We start from the raw sequence: 19,614 nt of genomic DNA on the forward strand, positions 1-19,614 counted from the left end.
CAATGAGCTGTCCACCATGACCCCAAGATCCCTCTCCTTGCCCGAAAGAGTTTGGTATCATCTGCAAATCTGGCCATCTCACTGCTTACCCCAACTTCTAGATCAGTTATGAATAAATTAAAAAGCACTGGTCCGAATACAGATCCCTGGGGGACCCCACTTCTAACTTTCCTCCATTGTGAAAACTCTCTGTTTATACCTACCCTGTTTCCTGTTCTTCAACCAGTTAGCAATCCACACGTCCCCATATCCCACGACTGCTAAGTTTCCTCAACTTGCCTCAACAGGCAGAAGTTCAACAGGTGAAGCTTTCCACACTGTACATCTGCATGCCAAGAAAAATGGCATCCTCAATTTTTCTGCATAATAATAGAATCATAGAATTTTAGACCTAAAAGGGACCTGGGAGGTCTTCTAGACCAACCCTCTGCTCAGTGCAGGGAAATTGCCACAGTGTTCCTGACAGATAGCCATCCAGCCTGTTTGAAAACCTCCAGCAAAGGGGAACCCACACTGCTTGTAGCACACCTTCCACCTCTTACATTCTTCCTAACATCTAACCTAAATTTGCTTCCTTGTAATTTCAACTCCGGGTTCTAGTCTTGCCCTCAGAAGCACTTCAGATATTTGAAGACAGCTATCATCTTTCTCCTTGGTCTTCTCTTCCAGACTAAACATACCAACCTCCTTCAATTACTTCTTGTAGGGCTTGGTTCCCAGTCCCCGCTCCATCTTGGTTACCCTTTTCTGAACCCTTTCCTGTTTAACAATGCCCTTCTTAAAATGTGAGGCCGGGAACTAAACACAGTACTCCAAGGGAGGTCTGAGCAGTGCAGAAAAGTGTGGGACAATTATCTCTCATGATCTGGACACTATGCCTCTGTTAATGCTATTTTCTTCACAGTTATATCACCAGGGGCATAGGGACAAGATCCAGCCAAAGCCCCCATGACATTGTAAATTGGTGCGCTGGGCAGGAAAGGGGACCTTGTGCTCCCAACTGGCAAGTGTTTTGTTTTCTGGCTGGGTGAGGGAGGGGCAAGCGAGTGCCTCAGTGGTCTCAGTGGTCCCCCAGACACTGAAGGCCTTGGCAGAGGCGTTCTTACCCCTGGACCTTGGGACCCCAGTCCGTGGCCTCCAAGGTCCGGGGGAGCTCCAAGAGTCCTGGGGGGCCTCTTGTTGCCACCCCATGCCCACCCTACTGCTGCCCCACGCTGCCAAACTGCCAAAATGTACCTTAATTTTAGCTGCCAATGTGCATAGCCGGGAAGCAGGGGGAGCTGAGCAGGCCTCCCCCTGCCCCGTGGCAGCGGACAGCGGTGGGTAGAGTGGCCACTGGGTCTGCTCATCTGGCCCAGTGGCCTTTGAACAGTTTTCAAGGGCCACTGAGTCAGACGAGCAGGCTCAGTGGCTGCTCATCCCGCAGCTGCAGGCGCCACGGGGCAGGGGGAGGCCTGCTCGGCTTACCCTCCACCCCGCTGCCTCCAGGTGCACACACTGATGGATAACATTGAGGAAAATTTTGGCGGGGCTGCGCAGAGTAGTGTCAGGAAACACCCTCCCAATGCCGGGGGACCTCACGGCATGGGGGGGGGCTCACGGCAGGGGTGTTCCGGGTGCCAAAATTACGTAGGTGTGCCACAGGGTCTAGGGATGCTCATCCCCCCTTGCTCTGTTGCCCCTACGCCCCTGTGTATCATGCTGCTGGCTCATCTTCAGCTTTTTATCATCTACAACAAGGATATCACATCAACCACTGTTGAGCGGGGAGGCTTGCACAGCACTGATTTCTCCCCATCCACATCCTGGCATCTACCAAGATAGGGGTAGCAATATCATCCCTGGTGGAGCCAGGCTGAGTTGGTTGGAGAATCCGCCCTTGGCGAGCTTGAGGCCAAGGCAAAATCCAGTATAGCTTCACTACTTATCATACCAAGTCTGAGAACTAAAGTTGACAAGGCCAATATGGCTCCACCACAATCATTTGGGGACACTACAGACAGGCTATTAAAGTGAATAGAGGATCTAGAGGGCAAGTGTAGAACAGGGCGCTCATCCAGGAGCAGTCCTTTCATCTGGAGAGGTGAATTGCTCACCTCAAGCATCAAGATGCCCACTACCCCCACAGGTGCCACCCATGGGAGCAGCTCTTTGCCACTGCTCAGCAAAGAGCTGCTTCACAACAGCCCTCTGCCTGCTGACTGCCTCCTTCTCCTCATGCTCCTCAGGCTTGTGTGGAAAATGCCCTGGAGATACCAGGGATTGAATCTGGAGCCTTCTGCATGCAAAACAGATGCATTCTGTTGTAAACCGCCCAGAGACGTAAGTTTTGGGAGGTATTAAAATGTTTTAATAAAATAGATAGATAGATAGATAGATAGATAGATAGATAGATAGACACATGTTTAACTTGAGGAAAAAATATATGACATTAGCTTTAAAAAGCGATTCTGCCACCGATTCAGATTTTGAGCCATTTTGTAATCTGTTTAGGTACATTTAATGAAGAAAGCAATCAAACTCTTTGCTTGCTCTATGAACTGTACATACTTAATGTGAGAAAATATGTGGTATTTATTCTTGAACTGTTTATTATTAAACTTTCTTACAGAGTATGTACAACATAATTTTAAAAACATTAGAAAAATAAACCATGAATGATACAATCAGAAACAGTGTGACTTATTGAACCACATATTTATGAACTAGGTAGCACCTCTTGCTTTATATTATCCATTCATTCAGTTTATATACCACCCTTCCTAAAGTGGCTCAGGGTAGTTTACATTAAAAAAAAAGACAATTAAAATAAGAAACCATTTAAAAGTAGATTAAAATTAAAACTGGATATTAAAAGCCAGGCTAAAAAGATGGGTCTTTTGAGGCTCTCCCGAAGGCCTCCAAGGATTATAAGGAGTCTGATTGTGGTTCAGGCACCAAGAATTAACAGATCAGGTCAGTTCACTCAAACCTTCCTGGGTTTTAGACTCAGGTTTGGTTTAACTTTTGGCACCTCAGATACTTTCCCTAAAGTGGAGGTACATGCAGAGCAGGGGCGACTCATCCCTGAGGCAAGGTGTGGTGGTCACCTCAGGCAGAAGATTATTGAGGGCAACAAGGCCTCAAAGTGCTGGCCTGCTCCCACTTCCAAAAAAGGGAAGGTGTGGAGGAGGGAGAGCACAAAGAGAGAAGCATCCTGTCTCAGGGTGTAGTGATAGTCAGGTCTGAGGGAGGACTAGGCCTCAGAGTAACTGCTTGGAAGGTGGGCTTCTCCAAATAAGGAAGACAGCCCGGGAGAATCAAATCCTTGTGGCCCAATCCAGAGTGAGGGGCAGAGTTTACTGGACAACAGCCTATGGAGGAGCAGGGGAGGGGTGTGTTAGTTCTTCCCTGGAGGCCTCTGAGTGGTCTAATCAGCAACTACTGTAGGAAAAGGGGAGACCAATAGTCTTGGGCTGGGAATCAACTGGAAGTTCCTTATATGGAAGTGAGCAGAAAGGATAGGGTCAAGTTTAACTAGACACATTGGGGAATTTATTCTTATTATTGACTACAACTCCCATAATGTCCAGCCAAAGACCACTGGAGTTGTAGTCAGCAACATCTGGGAATCCCTGTTACAGAAAACACTGGTCCCAACTAGGGATGTGCACAAAACCGGTTTGCCCAGTTCGGTTAGAATCCGAACCAGGTTTGAACCAGGAAGGGGGGTTCGATTTTGGTTTTGCTCGAACCTCCCCCTGGTTCCATTCAAATTTGAACCGTTTCAGACTGGTTCGGATATCCAAAAATGGGTAGGGTGGTAGCTAGCACCCAGGGGTACCTGCCACCCAAACCCCAAAGCAATCGGACACTCATACGATTTTTTATGAATTTTTGAAATTTATTTATATATTTTTCTCATAGGGTATAATGGGACCCGAAAGAGCCCATTATTCCCTATTGTGGAGCACCTGGGGTACAAAAGTAGGGTGGGTGGTAGACAGACAGGGGTGCCTACCACCCACAAAGTTCCAAGGCAATCGGACACTCCTCTGATTATTGGTGCTTTAAAATTATTTTGGAATTCCCCATAGGGAATAATGGGATTGCAGCAAATGTATAGCTTCACGTCAGGGGGAAAGGGGTGTCCTAGAGTGGAGTGTGGTGGGTGGTAGCTCCCAAGGTGGGCAAGGAAGCTATCAGAATTGTTTGAAAGGAATTGGGCAAAAGGCTGATTTTTAAGTGATTTTTGAAGTTTACGTGACTAAGGTTTTTCTCCATAAAGAAGCATGGAGGTGTCAGCAAATGTATAGCTTCACGTCTGGGGCAAAGGGGTGGCCTAGAGCAGAGTGTGGTGGGTGGTAGTGCCCAAGGGGGGCCAGGAAGCTATCAGAATTATTTGAAAGGAATTGGGCAAAGGGCTGATTTTTAAGTGATTTTTGAAGTCTATGTGTCTTTAAGGTTAGCAATGAGAGTGGATTCATGGTTTGTCATTGGAAAATCTTATATGCTACCAAAGAATCTACACTCAGAACACTTCAGAAACAACAAAACCCAGTACCCCATGGGTTAGCAACCCATGGGGGTGGTTGGCACCCTCTCTCTGGGCCACCCCAGCACCCCCCAAGTGCAGTTATGGGGCTGCTGAAACCTCCATTCTTCCCTATGGAGAAAAACCTTAAAGCCACTTGTGGGGTGCTGGGATGGCCCAGAGTTAGTGGTGGCCTAGTGCACAGAGGGTGCCAAGGACTCTAGAATCTTGATCCATTCACCTTCTGTGGAGAATGGATGCATTGGGTCTCTAGTGCACATCCATGAAAATACACCTGCATATATATTAATCCGCCACTCAGTGGGGTCTTTTTTGCCTCTTAAGGAAGAGGTTTTGACAAAAGCTTTCCCCTGAAGCCACATGATGACTGTTGCTTTTCTTTGCCATGAAATCTACAATGTAAAACATGAAGTTCAACTGAGACAAATGTAAAATCCTGCATTTGGGAAAGAAAAATCAAATGCATAAATACAAGATGGAGGAGACTTGGCTAGGCAGTAGTATATGTGAAAGGGACCTAGATGTAGTCATGGTAAATATGTTGAACATGAGCCATCAGTGTGATGAAGCTGCCAAAAAAAGCTAATGCAATCCTAGGCATTAGGCTAGGCTAATGTAATCCTAGGCTGCTTTAACAGAGGCATAGTATGCGGATCATAAAAAGTAATTGTTCCATTTTATCTTGCACTGGTCAGACATCACTCAGAATACTGTTTCTAATTCTGAGGCCCACATTTTAAGAAGGCTATTGACACACTGGAACAGGTTCAGAGGAGGGCAACAAAGACTGTGAGCGGTCTGGAAATCAAGCCCTGTGAGGAATGGTTGAAGAGGCTGATTAAAGGAAGATACAACAGTTGTCATACAGAAAAAGAAGTGGACTTGTTCTGTGTTGCTCCTAAGAGCAGGACTAGAACCAATGGGTTGAAGTCACAAGGAAGCAGATTCAGGCTAGACATCAGGAGGAATCTCCGAACTGTAAGAGCTGTACAACAGTAGAATAGTCAATTTTATTTATTTATTTATTTTTACATTTATATACCGCCTTTCGTTAAAAGACAACCCCAAGGCGGTTTACAAAAGTTAAAACATACAGTAAAAAGGCAATAAAAACATCAAGCTAAAAAATATAAAAACAGGCATAAAAACAATACAACAGGTATTCAACAATACAACAGGTATGCACGAGTCCATCTCATGCAGTCGGAGGCTTTCCTTTGCTGGAGGTTTTCCAACAGAGGCTGGACAGCCATCTGTCAAGGATGTTGTAGCAGTTTCCCTACATTGAAGCGGGCTAGACCAAACAGTCTCCAAGGCCCATCCCAACTCTAAAACGCCATGATTCGAATTTCTAGCCAGCTGTGACTTGTGTGTAAAGCTCTGCCCACATTGTATTTTTACAACTTTTCTCCTGTGTGGGTTCTTTTATGTCTAGTAAGAAATGAATTCCGAGTAAAGCTCTTGTCACAGGCCGAGCAACGATATGGTTTCTCCCCTGTGTGGATTCTCTCGTGCAGAATAAGGTGGGAGCTCTGTGTGAAGCTCTTCCCGCAGTAAGAGCATTTGTGTGGCTTTTCCCCTGTGTGGATCCTTTTATGTCTAATAAGGTTGGGCTTATGGCTGAAGCCCTTCCCACAGTATGAGCAGTTATGTGGCTTCTCCCCTGTGTGGGTTCTCTGGTGGGAAATAAGGTGAGAATTACGACTGAAACTTTTCTCACAGACAGAACACTTATGCTGTTTGTTCCTGGTATGGACTCTTTGACGCCTCAAAAGGCTGTACTTGTGACTGAGGCGTTTCCCAGACGCTGCACACTGGGCCTTTTCCGGTTTTTGAAGGCCTGGGCGTTCTTTGAAGCCTTGCCTAGATACAGTGGATGGTATCTGGTTCTGCCTCAGTGTGGTTTCACTGAGCAACTTGTTCTCCTCACACAAACGATATTTACAGATTCTGCTCCTTTGCTGCCTCTTTGGCCTGTGCTGATTCTCAGAAGCAGTTGTCTGTTCATGACCCTGGAAAGTGTTCATCCCCATAACTCTTCTCCAAGACCCCCCGTATTCCACTTGCTGAGGGCTGTCAGGTAGATTATTTTTCTTTTCACATCCACTCACTCGTCTGTGTTCTGTTGGAATGAAAAAGAAAAGAGTCCTGATGTGAATGAGGGAGTGATGTAGAAATTTAGCCAAATCAGCTGCAAAGAAAAACAGAAGAGGTGTGTGTGTGTGTGTGTGTGTGTGTGCGCGCACCGTTGTGCATTGCCTCTGGTAGATGACCTTTTACAAAGAGACTCCGGTTCATCTTCTTTCCCAAACTGCAATGTAAAGATAGGTTGTCATTTGGGATTCCTCCTTGCCTGAGAGGATGGGGCACTTTATTTACTTACATTTATATCCCACTCTTCCTCTAAGGATCCCAGAGCAGTGTACACGGCTATGTTTATCCTCACAACAAGGCTGTGAAGTAGGTTAGGCTGAGAGAGAAGTGACTGGTCCAGAGTCACCCAGCAAGTTTCATGGCTGAATAGGGATTTGAACTCGGGTCTCCCCGGTCCTAGTCCAGCACTCTAACCACTACATCACACTGGAACTGTAGATGCCCAGCTACCATGAACAGAACGGCCTTTCTAAACAGACCAAGCTAGCTTCTAAAACCAACATCTGGTTTCCAACTATAGTCAGCTAGATGCTTCCTAAAAAGCCCACAAGCAAGGCAATTCTCTTGAAATGCATAAGATGATTAATAGGACTTTGCCGCAATCTTTGGTAAGGATGTTCATGTGCTTTTGGGGGGCATATACCAAGTCTATGGAATCTATCCTTTCATCAAGAATTATGGATCCTTCAAGCATGTGGAGCTACTAAAAGGACTATTATACAGCACTGGAAGGACAAATCCACTTCTGACCTCCAACTTTAGAACTGATATGAGTTCCCTGTTGACATATGAATTGGTTTTTTAATTCAACAGAATGGCAAAGAGGATGAGTTTTTAGCGAGCTAATGAACTGTTTGCAGTTTAATGAGAAAAATCCTTGGAAGGTTTTGTTCCCCACCCAGTATAAAAATTAGCATTACTTCTATATTAAGGCTCTCCACACAAGCAGTGTGGAGAGCCTAAGAGGGTTCTGTGCAGAGAGCAGGCTTGACCCGCTCTCCCTGCAGATGAACAGGGAGCTCGACCTGGGTGGCTGATCGGCCGCCCACACAATTATCGGCTCCATCACAGGCCGGTTGGGGCGGTGGAGATCAGGGGCCAGGAATTCCCAGCATGCCCCGCACAAGTGCACGGGGCATTCTGGAGAGCCCCCGCCCCCGATGCGGAGAGGCTTGTTGTAGTGATGTGCACAGACCGTGGAGGCGCGGTCCGGCATCAGTGTGTGCGCGTGTTGCTTTAAGGGCCGGAGGTTGTACTTACCCCTCCCGCCGCTTTGCCCCCTACGGCGCTCCAGTTTTAAGCCAAATCTTCGGGGTGGCAGCGTTCTTCCCTGCCACCTTTGCCCCCTTGTTGCTGTCCACCCCGGAAGTAACACGGGCGCATGTGCCTGCTGCCGCGCCCATCAGAGTGATGTGCGTGGTGGGTGCATGCGCCCGTGTTACTTTGGGGTTTGGACAGCAACAAGGGGGCAGAGGCGGCAGGGAGGAACGCTGCCACCTCGAAGATTTGGCTTAAAACTGGAGCGCCGGGAAAGTGGCGGGAGGGGTAAGTACAACCCCCCTGCCATTAAAGCAACACACACACACACACACACCACTGGTGGTTCATTGAACCACTGGACAAGAGAACCAGTTTGCAGGCCTCCAACATGGCCTGCAAACCGGTTCGTGCACATCCCTAGCTTGTTGTGGCCTCCCAGTCGGGGGTCTCCTCGTGAACTGCCACGGCGCGGAGTCACTCCACAGCAACACACGATCGGAGAAACGGGGTTAGCAGAGGACTCACTCCTCTAACCTTGTTAAAGGGGGGCGGGAATTCAGTGGGCTTGCTGCAGAGGGCCACATGGCTCCCGGAGGTTCACACACACGGTGGAAACCAGGCTGGGCTCCCTTCGCCCAGTTTCCACTGCGCATGAGAGTAGCCTCATTATGTAAATGATTAAGGGGTTTTTGTGGTCTCCTGATTTGTAATTTTCCTCCCTGCATCTCTGACAACTTTTTAAAAGGCGGTTAAGACACATCTGTTCACCCAGGCTTTTAATTAGGCTGACAGTTTTTAACATTGTGTGAAATTTTAACTTCTATTAATGTTTTAATTTCTACTGTTTTATTGTAAACCTCCCAGAGACATAAGTTTTGGGCGGTATATAGATATGATAAATAAGTAAATAGAACGATGTCATCATTCATATTGATCATTATTATCTTTTCTTGTTTGTTTAGTTAAAATAAAGAAAAAATTAAAAAAGCAGGGCATTTCACCAGTGAAAAGTATAAAAAACAACTGAGCCATTCCTCATGGCAGCAAAGCTTCAAAGAGGTTGGAGGTTTTGTTAAAGAGGGCTATAAAAGGGGACCAGCTCTACTAATGCATTCCTTTTACTAAGTTAGGGAAAAATCTAAGCAGCACTGGATGTCAGAGTCTTTAACACAGGGGCAGCTGCACATACAGTTCAGACCACTTGAAAAAGGATCTTAGGGATCTTCTAGTCCAACCTTCTGCTCAGTGTAGATCTAGTCTGACTGGCAGCAGCTCTCCAGTTCAGGAGAACTCTTTTCAAGCCCTATCTGGAGATACGCGGGATTAAACCGTGGACCTCCTGTACACAAAGCAGGTGCTCTACCACTGAGCTATACATCCTTCTAACAAGCATATTAAGCTTGAGAATGCCTGAATTATGTGCTTTGATTTGCAGAACAAAACCAAAAACCAAAAACCGGGTGCCCTGGGATCCCAAAAAAGTTTCAAGTGGTCTGCAAAAACAAAGTTTGGACATCTCTGGTCTAAGCACTTACAGTAGGCCCACTTCTAATTCCTCCCTTGTAACATAGCTCTAAAGGGATTTTCAAAGTGATACTTCGGTCTACTATTATTTCTATGTCAAGTATTTCCTAAGCACCAGCTAACTGGGGGAGGAAAGGTACATGAATAAAAATTATTATTGCTATTAATGTCTATTAATAGTCTAGATAAAAGAGGACCATCAGCGAAAACACAAACTTTCTACAGATTACAATGCAAGTCCAAACCAGACTGTGAAGAGTTAATGTCACAGGAGAGACTAGAGAAATGAAATAGGTTTAAAATTCAGTGCTGGTCAGATTAACTTTTGGAGGAGAAAAACCCTCAAATACATCTTTACATTTTGCTAGGTGCCATTCAAGAAACATAGGGCAGCATCCAGACTAAGTTAATCATGACCAAGTCCCACTGAAATTAATGGGACAAGTTGGTCACTGACTTGCCTCATTTGTTTCAGTGAGGCTTAGTTACAACTAACTTGTCTGGATGCTGTCCACAGCATGTCAACTTCGTCCAATTCTCACCAAGGTGGTAAATCTGTCTGTATCAGATTTACCAAGGTGGTAAATCTGAATCACTCAAGACTGCAGGCAAGGTTCCCATGATGCAATGCTCTTCCGCATTCCTACACAGCAGAACCTCTGCTTTTAGAAAACTATCCTGTGAAGCAGGTGCCTTCTTCTTGATATGGTTTAAACAAACCTTGGTTAAAACAAACTGAGGTTCCACATGATCTCTGAACGCATCCACGGTCTTTGAAAAAATACAGTCACATCATTTTTTCCAGTCATGGCCGCTGAGGTGTACAGAAAAAACACAGCACAAAAGAAGGTGGCTTGTGGCTTTGAGAGAGTTACTGTGAAATCCCTACTATCCAAGAAGGCTCTTCTCAAAGGTTTCTCAACTACTAAACAGCCACGAAAATGATAACTTCTCCAGTCATCATCAGATGTTCTCCAGTTTGCATCCAGAGTCCCAATCAGCCTCAATGGACTGATGGAACCGTCTGTTAAATGGGTTATTTCCCCCTTTTGACGCCCTCCTCTCACACACAAACACCACCCCCCCGATTTTTCACATAGTCCATTCATCATTATGGATTCCGTTCTGCGAATGTTCCCCTGATCTATGGAAAGGTATCAGCTCACCACAGAACTTTCCCCACGTTCTGGGCATGCGTATGGATTCTTGCCTGCGTGGATCCTGCGATGCCTGCTAAGGCTAAACCGCTGCCGGAACCTTTTCCCACAATCCAAGCATTCATACGGTTTCTCCTCCGTGTGGGTTCTCTGGTGGCGGTTTCGATCCGAGCTGCAGATGAAGGTCTTCCCACACTCTGAACAGGTGTATGGCTTCTCTCCGGTATGGATCCGTTGATGAGTTGCCAGCCCAGAGCTGTAAAGGAAACACTTCCCACACACCAGGCATTTATGTGGTTTTCCTCTTTTGCGCATTCTCTTGTATTTAGCAGGGCCTGAGCTATGGCTGAAGCTCTTCCCATACGCACTGTAGGGGTTTTGCCTCTTACCAGTATGGATTCTTTGCTGGACTGCAATTCCTCCAAGGTCCATGTAAACGGCTCCATAAGAAATGGATCTGTCCACCCTCTCCCCAGCATAGGCTCCTGGATGGAACTCTACTCTGTGCAGACTCTCGGAGAGGTCTTCTGGGGGAATGGGTTCAGCTGCGCTCACCATCGACGTTTCAGGTGGCTCGGCTCGTTCTGAATCTTCAGGCTTGTATTCCTCTCCTACATCTACGGAGAGCCATCCTTGACCTAGCAGAAATATGAGAAAAAGGCACAATATTAGTTGTTCCCTGGGATGGATGACAGAAAATGGAGAACAGGAAGAGGAGGAAAATAGGTCTTTGAGTAGAACAGGAGGAGAGCAAGACAGCTGGCTTGTGGGGGGGAATAAAACTGAGAGAAGTGAATGAGAGATAAAGTAAAAGCAACACTGAGAACCCAGAGAGAGATTTAAAATGGCATGGCCATGCTCCCACTCAGACCTGCAATACTGGCTAGAAGAGAAGGCAAGGGGAAGAACGTCCCAATGCCTGGAGCTACTTCATATATAAGCCGAGAGCTACCCTGAGCCCACCCCAACAGCCACTGACTGGCAGTAGCTCTGCACGCAGCCCTACCTGAAGATTCAACCTGGGACTTCTATATGCAAAGCAGATACTCTCTCACTGAGCTGCAGATGCTCCAGATTAACGCAGGGAGCGGCCTTCTACCAAGTCAGGAACCCCTCCCACCTGATGACTTCAACTGAGCAGGGGGATTCTAATGAAAGAACAGCCCCTGAGCTCCCTGAAAAGGAGGGAAGAAGCCACAGAGGAGGTCAGCCCATCAAAGAGCTTTAGAAGATTTATTTAGATAAATTGATAGATTGTTATGCTGCCTTTCATAAAATTATTCCAAGGTAGTTTACACAACAATTGCATTAACACACAACGGCAATAAAATCTATCACGCACACAAAAAACCCATTAACAAAAAATCACCACCACCAGAAAAAGTACATCCAAATGAACATCATTACAAAGAAAAAGAGCAGCATCCTCCAAGGGTCAAATGCCTGGGCAAAAAAGTAAGGTCTTCTGTTTGCCTCTGACAAGGCATCATGGGAGGCCAAAGAGAGGGCATCTGCTGGGACAGCACTCCAAAATCTGGAGGCAAGGACCAAGAAGGCCCACATAGGCCTGCATTTCGGAATGCCAAATTATTAAGTATTAAGTATGTATGATATCCCACCCCAACCCCCCTCTGGAGCTGTGTGGATTCAGGTGCTTCCAGTGTGGCTAGTTTTAAGCAGAATCTGCCATTTCTAGTGCCACAGGGGATGGGGGGGGGGCTCTTCTACAGAACTGGAGCCTTGGGGAGGGGATGGCCAGGAAGGCATACAAGGGCATCTGGGAACTGTATTCCTCTCAGCATTTTCTCCCATCGGGGAAAGCACTAGAAGGGACTACTGTTCCTGGCTGTTCCTTTGTGCCTCCCCAGCCATCCCCACGGGCTCCGGTTCCATATGGAGCTTTTAGAATGTAGCTTCTCAGTGTGTGGTATGCAAACTCCTGGGGGTACACAAGACCCAGCCAGGGAGTATGGGAGAAGGGGGAGAGGAGAAAAAGGCCTAGCAAAGAGGAGAGACAAGAGTGCCTGCTTGCCTTTGCTGCTGGTTACTGCCCAGAATTAGTCTCACTTGCTCTCTTTTTCTCCCCCAGCCCTGCCGTTCTCTATCATGCCCTCTTTTCCATTCTCTCTGGCTTGTCCCTCTCAAAACAATGCCAAATAATTTGATGCACCACATAACATATAGCACTTTATATTTCCCAGCAATAATTTGGCCAACATCACCTCTGGCCAACATCACCTCTAGCTCAGGTACATACTCGAGTTGTGCAACTCTGGTGTAAAGGGTGGCAAATCGACTCACGCCATATCAGACATCCGTCATATCATGACCCTATATACACAGCCCTCCTTCCAACACCTACATAAGAACAGAAGGACAGCCCTGCTGGATCAGGCGGAAGGCCCATCTAGTCCAGCATCCTGTTTCACACGGTGGCCCACCAGATGCTGCTGGAAGCCACAGGCAGGACAGTTGAGGGCATGCCCTCTCTCCTGCTGTTACTCCCCTGCAACTGGTACTTAGAGGCCTCCTGCCTTTGAGGCTGGAGGTGGCCGTTAGACCTCCAACTAGTAGCCGATGGTTGACCTCTCCTCCATGAAGTTATCCAAACTCTTCTTAAAGCCATCCAGGTTGTTGGCTGTCACCACATCTTGTGGCAGAGAATTCCACAAGTTGATTTCTCACATCCTGGCACATATTACTCAATATAAAGAGAACATCCACTGGAAAATGGATGATGATGATGATGAAAATGGGGAGATACTGTTTAATTTAATTAATAACTTAAATTATTAAGATGGAAGTACTATACTACTTACTTTTTTTTTAGAAGCTAAGGGCAGTGTTCCATGTAACAGGGATTCCCGGGCAAACTCCATCATCGCCAGCCAAAGGCCATTTCAGCTGGAGATGATGGGAGATGTAGTCAGCACCATCTGGGATTCCCTGGTACAGGGAACACTGGTTAGTGGGAACCTTCTACTAAAAGGGCTGAGAAACACCATCGTATACAAGAGGATATCCTGGTGCTGGAAACTGTAGGTATTGTGTGGAGCTGGCCTCCATGTTGCAGCGGGGATGGGGTCGGAGTCGCATTTGTAGGAATGGGATATCCCAACACTGAGGCCTACTGTCTTGCGTCCCCAACAATCCAGCTATCAAAAGGCACCCACACTCCCTTCTTACCCAAGGGGCTGACCTCCCCGTCGACATCTTCCTGCTTGGTCCCTGTGCACAGCTGCCTCTGCTCAACTTCAGCCAGAGCCTGGCCTGCCTCAGAGCAACTCACAGCTGCTTCCTCAAATGCCACCTGCAACAGCAGAGAGGGACTCTTTCAGGGGGAGGCCTTCAGAATGGAGCAAACCCCCAGGTTCAGTGGCCTTGCTACAGCAGGGCAAGACCCTAAATTACACGTGCTTGCGAAGTCCGATGCAAGTTAATCTGGGTTTCCTCTATCAAGTGTATAGCAGCCTGCTTCCCCAATTAGAACATAGGGAGCTGCCTTATAGAAACCTGGAGCCTTGGTCCATCCAGCTTGGTATTCTCTGTACTGACTGGCAATGGCTCTCCATTGATTCAGGCGGGAGGCTCTCTCAGCCTTGCCTGGAGATGCCAGAGATTGAACTGGGGACCTTCTGCACACAAGGCTCTGCCACTCAGCTGCAGCCTCATCTAGTGGTTTGAGTCTGGCTGCATTAAGGAAAAAGCTCCCCCCAGCAGCACTCGATGCCACAGAAATTCAAACGGAAGGGTTTCTTGAAAGTTATAGATACAGGGCGCTGCACACCCTTGTACTGGAACGAGCAGGGTGACACCCTCACTGGTTCTGGGCCACACACACATATCAGGCTACAATATTCTCACCTGATTTCCCTCTCTCTCAGCCTCTTGTTGCACCTTCAGGAAATCCTCCGCCAGGGCTACCGCCTGGGTGCAGGTCTCTGGGCCATGTTTCCTCACCCAGCTCTGGATCTCCAGGGGCAGGATGGCCAGGAATTGCTCCAGGATCAGCAGCTCCATAATCTGCTCCTTGGAGTGTCTCTCGACCTTCAGCCACCCATGGCAAAGTTCTTGCAGTCTGCTGTAAGCCCCTCTGGGCCCCTCAGCCTCTTCATAGCAGAAATGCCGGAAGTGTTGGCGTTGCTTCTCTCTACTGATGGCGTCCCCTCGCAAGATGGCTGCCTTCACTTTCCCATAATCCTCTCTGTCCCTGCCCTCCAGCCTGCTAAAGGCCTGCTCAGCCTCTCCACTCAAAGCTGGCAAGAGTCGGGTCACCCACTCTTCCTTGGGCCACTGGCAAGCTTTAGCCACTTGCTCAAAGGAGGCCAGAAATCCCTTTGTGTCAACCCAGGGTGTGGGGTCTTCTGACAACTGTGGAATCCCCCAGCCTAAGTGAGGAGACTCCATGGTCTTCAGAAACTCTTCCCACTGGGCTTCCCAGCGCTGAAGCAGGCCCTCATCTGGTTCCTCCTGTTTCACCTGACTTATGGGCATCCTTTGAAAGAATTCACGGATACTTCCAGCCTGGGAGACTAGAAGGCCTTTTCTTTCTCTGTGTGATATCAAGCCTAGGCTATTTCCGGCTGAGTCTTGCTCCTCCATTTTCATTCTTGGGTGGTCCCCACAGCAACCAGCAATCAAGGCAGAAAATTCTAGGAGACAGGGAAGACAGGGAGTGATGGCCTTCTAGAAGAACACAATGGGCTTCTCCCTGAGGTAAACGAATGTAAGCAAGAAGGAGAAAAAACAACAGAGAGAGAGATTCTGGCCTCTGGTTACACGATCCTTTTGAAATATACCAGCCACATCTAAGGTACGTATATTTTATATTCGTTTGAATCTCTTTGCTTTTTATTCTTTAACGTTTGATAAAGAAGGTGGGCATTTTACTCACTTATCTATATATACACAAGTGGGAAGACCTGAAAAAAAGATTTCATAAAGCAGGAGCTGGTCTTGTGGTAGCAAGCATGACTTGTCCCCTTAAGCTAAGCAGGCTCTGCCCTGGTTGCATACGAAAGGGAGACGAGAAGTGTTTGCACTGTAAGATATTCCCCTTAGGGGATGGAGCATCTAGGTTCCAAGTTCCCTCCCTGGCAGCATCTCCAAGATAGGTCTGAGAGAGACTCCTGCCTGCAAGCTTGGGGAAGCCGCTGCCAGTCTGTGAAGACAATACTGAGCTAGACAGACCAATGGTCTGTCTCAGTATATGGCAGCTTCCTATGTCCCTGCCATCCTAATTCCATTAGGATTAGTAGCCTGGTGCCTGCAGACTACTTTCTATTGCCAGCATTTGCACCACGGTGCACATGGGCATGGACTGTGTAGAACTTTACATGTAAGAATCAGAAACAGTGGGGATGAGATCACAGCTCAGTGCTAGGGCATCTGTTTTGCATGCAGAAGGCTCCAGATTCAATCCCGGGTTTCTCCAGGGCATTTTCCACACAGTGCTTTTAAAGCTTTCTAGCTCGCATCTCCTCTGGAATGGAGAGTGTGCATTCACATATCGGCCAGATTTATCCCAAAGTTCCTGCAAGCTATTGGGGAGCATGTCACACACAATTTGGGTTTTTCATTGTGCAATGGAATGTAGCCCAATTGATATTGTGGGTTAAAAAATCCACTTCTTGTGTTGGTTTTTTGGGACAATGAGTTTGCAGTAAAGCCTCGCAGTAAACCTGTGGTAAAGCCTGCTGTGTGAAAAATGCCAAGTAAAGCTGGGAAAGCCTCCAGCCTGAAAACCTGGAGAGTTGCTGCCAATCAGAACAGACAACACTGAGCTAGATGGACCAAGGGTCTGACTCAGTATAAGGCAGTTTCCTCTGTCGTGAACTCACCGAGTGATCTTAGGGCCAAGACGCTCCCCCTTAGTCACAATAGTGGGGATACTATTTTTACTACAAGGCTGCTGCCTTACAGCATTGCTCATACAACAAGATAAACCCACGAAGCATGTTCCATACTTTTAAAAAGTACAATGCAAATGCTAAGTGTTTTTCTTCCACGTTTTGCTACATGAACCACTGAACAGCAGTATACACACTGTTCAGTTGGGCTGAACAGCAGTATACACACATTTTAAAATAATCAATAATTTGTACTTGCAAATACAAACGGAACACAAACTGGACACACAAATATGTATATCAAGGCTGCCTATCTTTGGCCCTCCTGCATATGTTGGCCTCCAGCTTTTGCCATCCTTTACTATTGGCCACTGTGGCTGATGAAAGTTGTAGTCGAACAACAGTTGGGGGGGGGAGGGTTTCAACGTTGTGTAGCCCTGGTGCATGTGTATGGGGTACAGTGGTATGAAACTAGGACTTGGGAGACCCAGGTGCAAAAGCCCACTCAGCCCCTGGGCAATTTTGGGCCAACCACTCTCTCAGCCTGACCCTACCTTGCAGGTTTGTTGTGAACATAAAATAGTGGAGTGCAATTACGCCAGCCTGATGTACATCAAGATTGGCCTAGAGTCTCCATGAACTGCTATCAATCCTCTAACGACCATGGAAAGCAAGGCTGGAAATCTGAAGGGCTTCGTATTGAAAATTCCTTGGAAAAGGAGTGAGAATGGAATTTAAAAACATGCACACGCACTGTCCTCCACCAGCTCACCTCTGCATGCATTTGGCTTACATCTGGGTCCTTTTCTCTGTTTCCCTTGCAAGACAGAACTTCAATACCAAAGCAACTCTGCTCACCTTTGGCAAGAAATAACGGCCTTTCCCTGTTTTGAACACGCCACGCCCACGCCGCCCCGCGCCTTCTCATCGTTCCCTACTTCCTCTGTCCTCTCTGGGATGGGGAGCTTTGTGGCTTTAACTCTATCATCCCCAAAAGAATGTACTAGGCAAGGGGAGGCCTACTGGCGGGGTGCGGGGGGGCGAGGGGGCACACCCCCCCCAATTGTTCTGGCCAGAAAAAGGCCAGAGGAATCAAATGCCACACAGAGTTCAGGACTTCTGTGAGCCCAAAGCAGAGAAGAGGCTGGCCAGTGTGTCTCTGCATGACTGCCTGCTCTGGCCTAGTTCCAATCAGCCTCCGCGTGGCATAGAGCTGACTGATCTTCCAACTTTTCTGCATCAGCATCAGGTAATCAGATTGATTGCTCCAGGGGCAGAGACACAGCAGGAGTGCTCACCTTTGGAGAAGGCTGCCTGTTGTATCTCTGGAGGACTCCCTGGTCTGGGCTGGCCTCTCTCCAGTCAACCTTCTACAACATCAGGAGTGATCAGAAAATTCAGAAGCATGGGGATCAGTAGCTCAGTGGCAGAATCTCTGCTTTGCATGCAATAGGTGGTCCCAGCAGAGGTGCACCAAGGTAATTTTGGAGCCTGGACCTAAAAGGCCTTTGGAGCCCCCCCCCCCCCCCGCAAATTAAGCATCATCATGCTTGGCTGGGCGACCATACAACCTGGAGCAGACTGAAGAGGATTTGGGGGGACCCAGGGGCTGGGAAGGCCCTGGACTTCAGCCCCGAAGGCCATGGGTAAGAGCGCCTCTGGGTCCCAGGTTCAATCCTGGATCTGCTGGGAAGTACCAGTCTGAAATCCTAGAGACGTGCTCCCAATTAGTGTAGACAAGACTGAGCTAGATGGAACCAAGAGTCTAACTCAGTATCCATCCACCTTTGCAGAAATCACTTCTGGGGTGAGCACTCCACAAACCCAGGCTTCCCAATCGTAAGTAGATGTGGCTCCGCGCTGCAGCTACTCATGAATGGTCACCCCACCCGAGGGGAGGCGTAAAACAGGGTATACTTGCACAGGGTATACTGTAGCTTCCGGGGGCTGCGTGGCCCCCAAGCTCCCCAGCCCCCACCGGCTCTGTCATGGAGCTGGCAATCGTGTCCGCTTCCGCTCTGATCATGAGCGGGGAGAGCAGGCTTCTGCTGCAGAAACCGGGTCTCACTGATTTTGAGACCCGGCTCAGTTTTGTTTCGTTAAACCATGTTTACGCATTATGTCTGAACCCGAGTTTTGCCACACATTGAGGCTATTCACACATGCGTGCAAAACTAGGCTAAGGGAGCCCATGGATCGTCTGCGGGGAAGGTAAGTATAACCCGCCTTCCCCACAGCCCGCTTCTGGAACCCTTCTCACTAATTGTGAGAAGAGGCTCACTGTGTTTGGTTTGGGATCAGCAAACCAGGATCTGAAACCATGGTATGTTTATGATTTTAGATGATTTAGCTAAGGGTCGACACCAACTTGATGGCACTGAATCAATCAATGTCTTTCTATTGCTTTTATGTTGGATGATGAATACTTCTCAGTGGGAATCACATATTTAGTGGTTTTTGTTGTTTTGGGGGATATTATCAGGATCTGTCGTTTGGTTCTTATGTCCTATCTGGCTGCACCACACCAGCTTCTGCTGCTTGTTCTGGGGTAGAAGAGTGAGTGAACGAGGCTTCTTTAAATAACAGGGGCCTTTAAAAAATGATTTATCCAGGCTATAGGACCACAATATGCTATGACTGTATCATCTGACATTTTGCTGTAAAGTTCCAGTTTGGTGGATGGGGGAATGAAAAGGGGAGCAGGAAATATTTGTGGGAGGAAACCCAGGCTACCTTTTGGAGTCATCCCTGAATACAATACTGCCTGCTTAGTAGTTTTTGCTGCAACAAACCAACATGGCTATCCCTCCGAATGCATAAATATAACAGATCAAGGAAATGTGTGTTGTGTGCCCTTTCTGGTTAATTTATTCTGCTTTTGCAAGGGTCAGAGAAGCCAAACCTTTTGCAAGGTTCAGAGCCAGCATGGTGCAGTGGTTAGAATGTTGGACTGGGAAGACCCGAGTTCAAATCCCCATTCAGCCATGAAACTCACTGGGTGACTCTGGGCTAGTCGCATATCTCTCAGCCTAACCTACCTCACAGGGTTGTTGTGAGGACAAACATAACCATGTACACCGCTCTGGGCTCCTTGGAGGAAGAGCAGGATATAAATGTAATAAACAAACAAACAAAC

General features: G+C 47.5%; 1 protein-coding gene across 6 annotated transcripts; it reads right to left on the reverse strand.

Annotated features, from left to right (window-relative positions):
• Positions 1-5,533: 5,533 nt before the first annotated feature.
• On the reverse strand, positions 5,534-17,421 carry LOC128342623 (zinc finger protein with KRAB and SCAN domains 1-like). Of its 6 annotated transcripts, XM_053290172.1 has the most exons (6): positions 17,337-17,369; positions 17,033-17,187; positions 14,494-15,340; positions 13,816-13,939; positions 11,019-11,267; positions 5,534-6,656 (listed from the first exon to the last, which is right to left on the reverse strand). In XM_053290172.1, the coding sequence occupies exons 3-6, from the start codon at positions 15,235-15,237 to the stop codon at positions 5,932-5,934; spliced, it is 1,842 nt and encodes a 613-aa protein (XP_053146147.1). In that variant the 5' UTR covers positions 15,238-15,340; positions 17,033-17,187; positions 17,337-17,369; the 3' UTR covers positions 5,534-5,931. The 6 variants fall into 6 exon arrangements, with proteins under 6 accessions (XP_053146147.1, XP_053146142.1, XP_053146144.1 ...); XM_053290167.1 differs by lacking the exon at positions 17,033-17,187 and having other exon boundaries at positions 14,494-15,281; positions 17,337-17,421; XM_053290169.1 differs by lacking the exon at positions 17,033-17,187 and having other exon boundaries at positions 17,251-17,405.
• Between the last annotated feature and the right edge of the window lie 2,193 nt (positions 17,422-19,614).

The sequence above is a fragment of the Hemicordylus capensis genome, chromosome 2 (assembly GCF_027244095.1).
Source record: "Hemicordylus capensis ecotype Gifberg chromosome 2, rHemCap1.1.pri, whole genome shotgun sequence".
NCBI lineage: Eukaryota > Metazoa > Chordata > Lepidosauria > Squamata > Cordylidae > Hemicordylus > Hemicordylus capensis.

What these genes read in the sequence shown, in the direction of transcription:
- LOC128342623 (XM_053290167.1), bottom strand. Translation starts at nt 17,406, where the DNA reads ATGAGAAGGCGCGGGGCGGCGTGGGCGTGGCGTGTTCAAAACAGGGAA. An exon ending in GCCGTTATTTCTTGCCAAAG is followed by an intron (nt 15,282 to 17,336) that starts GTGAGCAGAGTT and finishes CCTGTCTCCTAG; the next exon opens with AATTTTCTGCCTTGATTGCT. An exon ending in CGGGGAGGTCAGCCCCTTGG is followed by an intron (nt 11,268 to 13,815) that starts GTAAGAAGGGAG and finishes TATTTCTGCTAG; the next exon opens with GTCAAGGATGGCTCTCCGTA.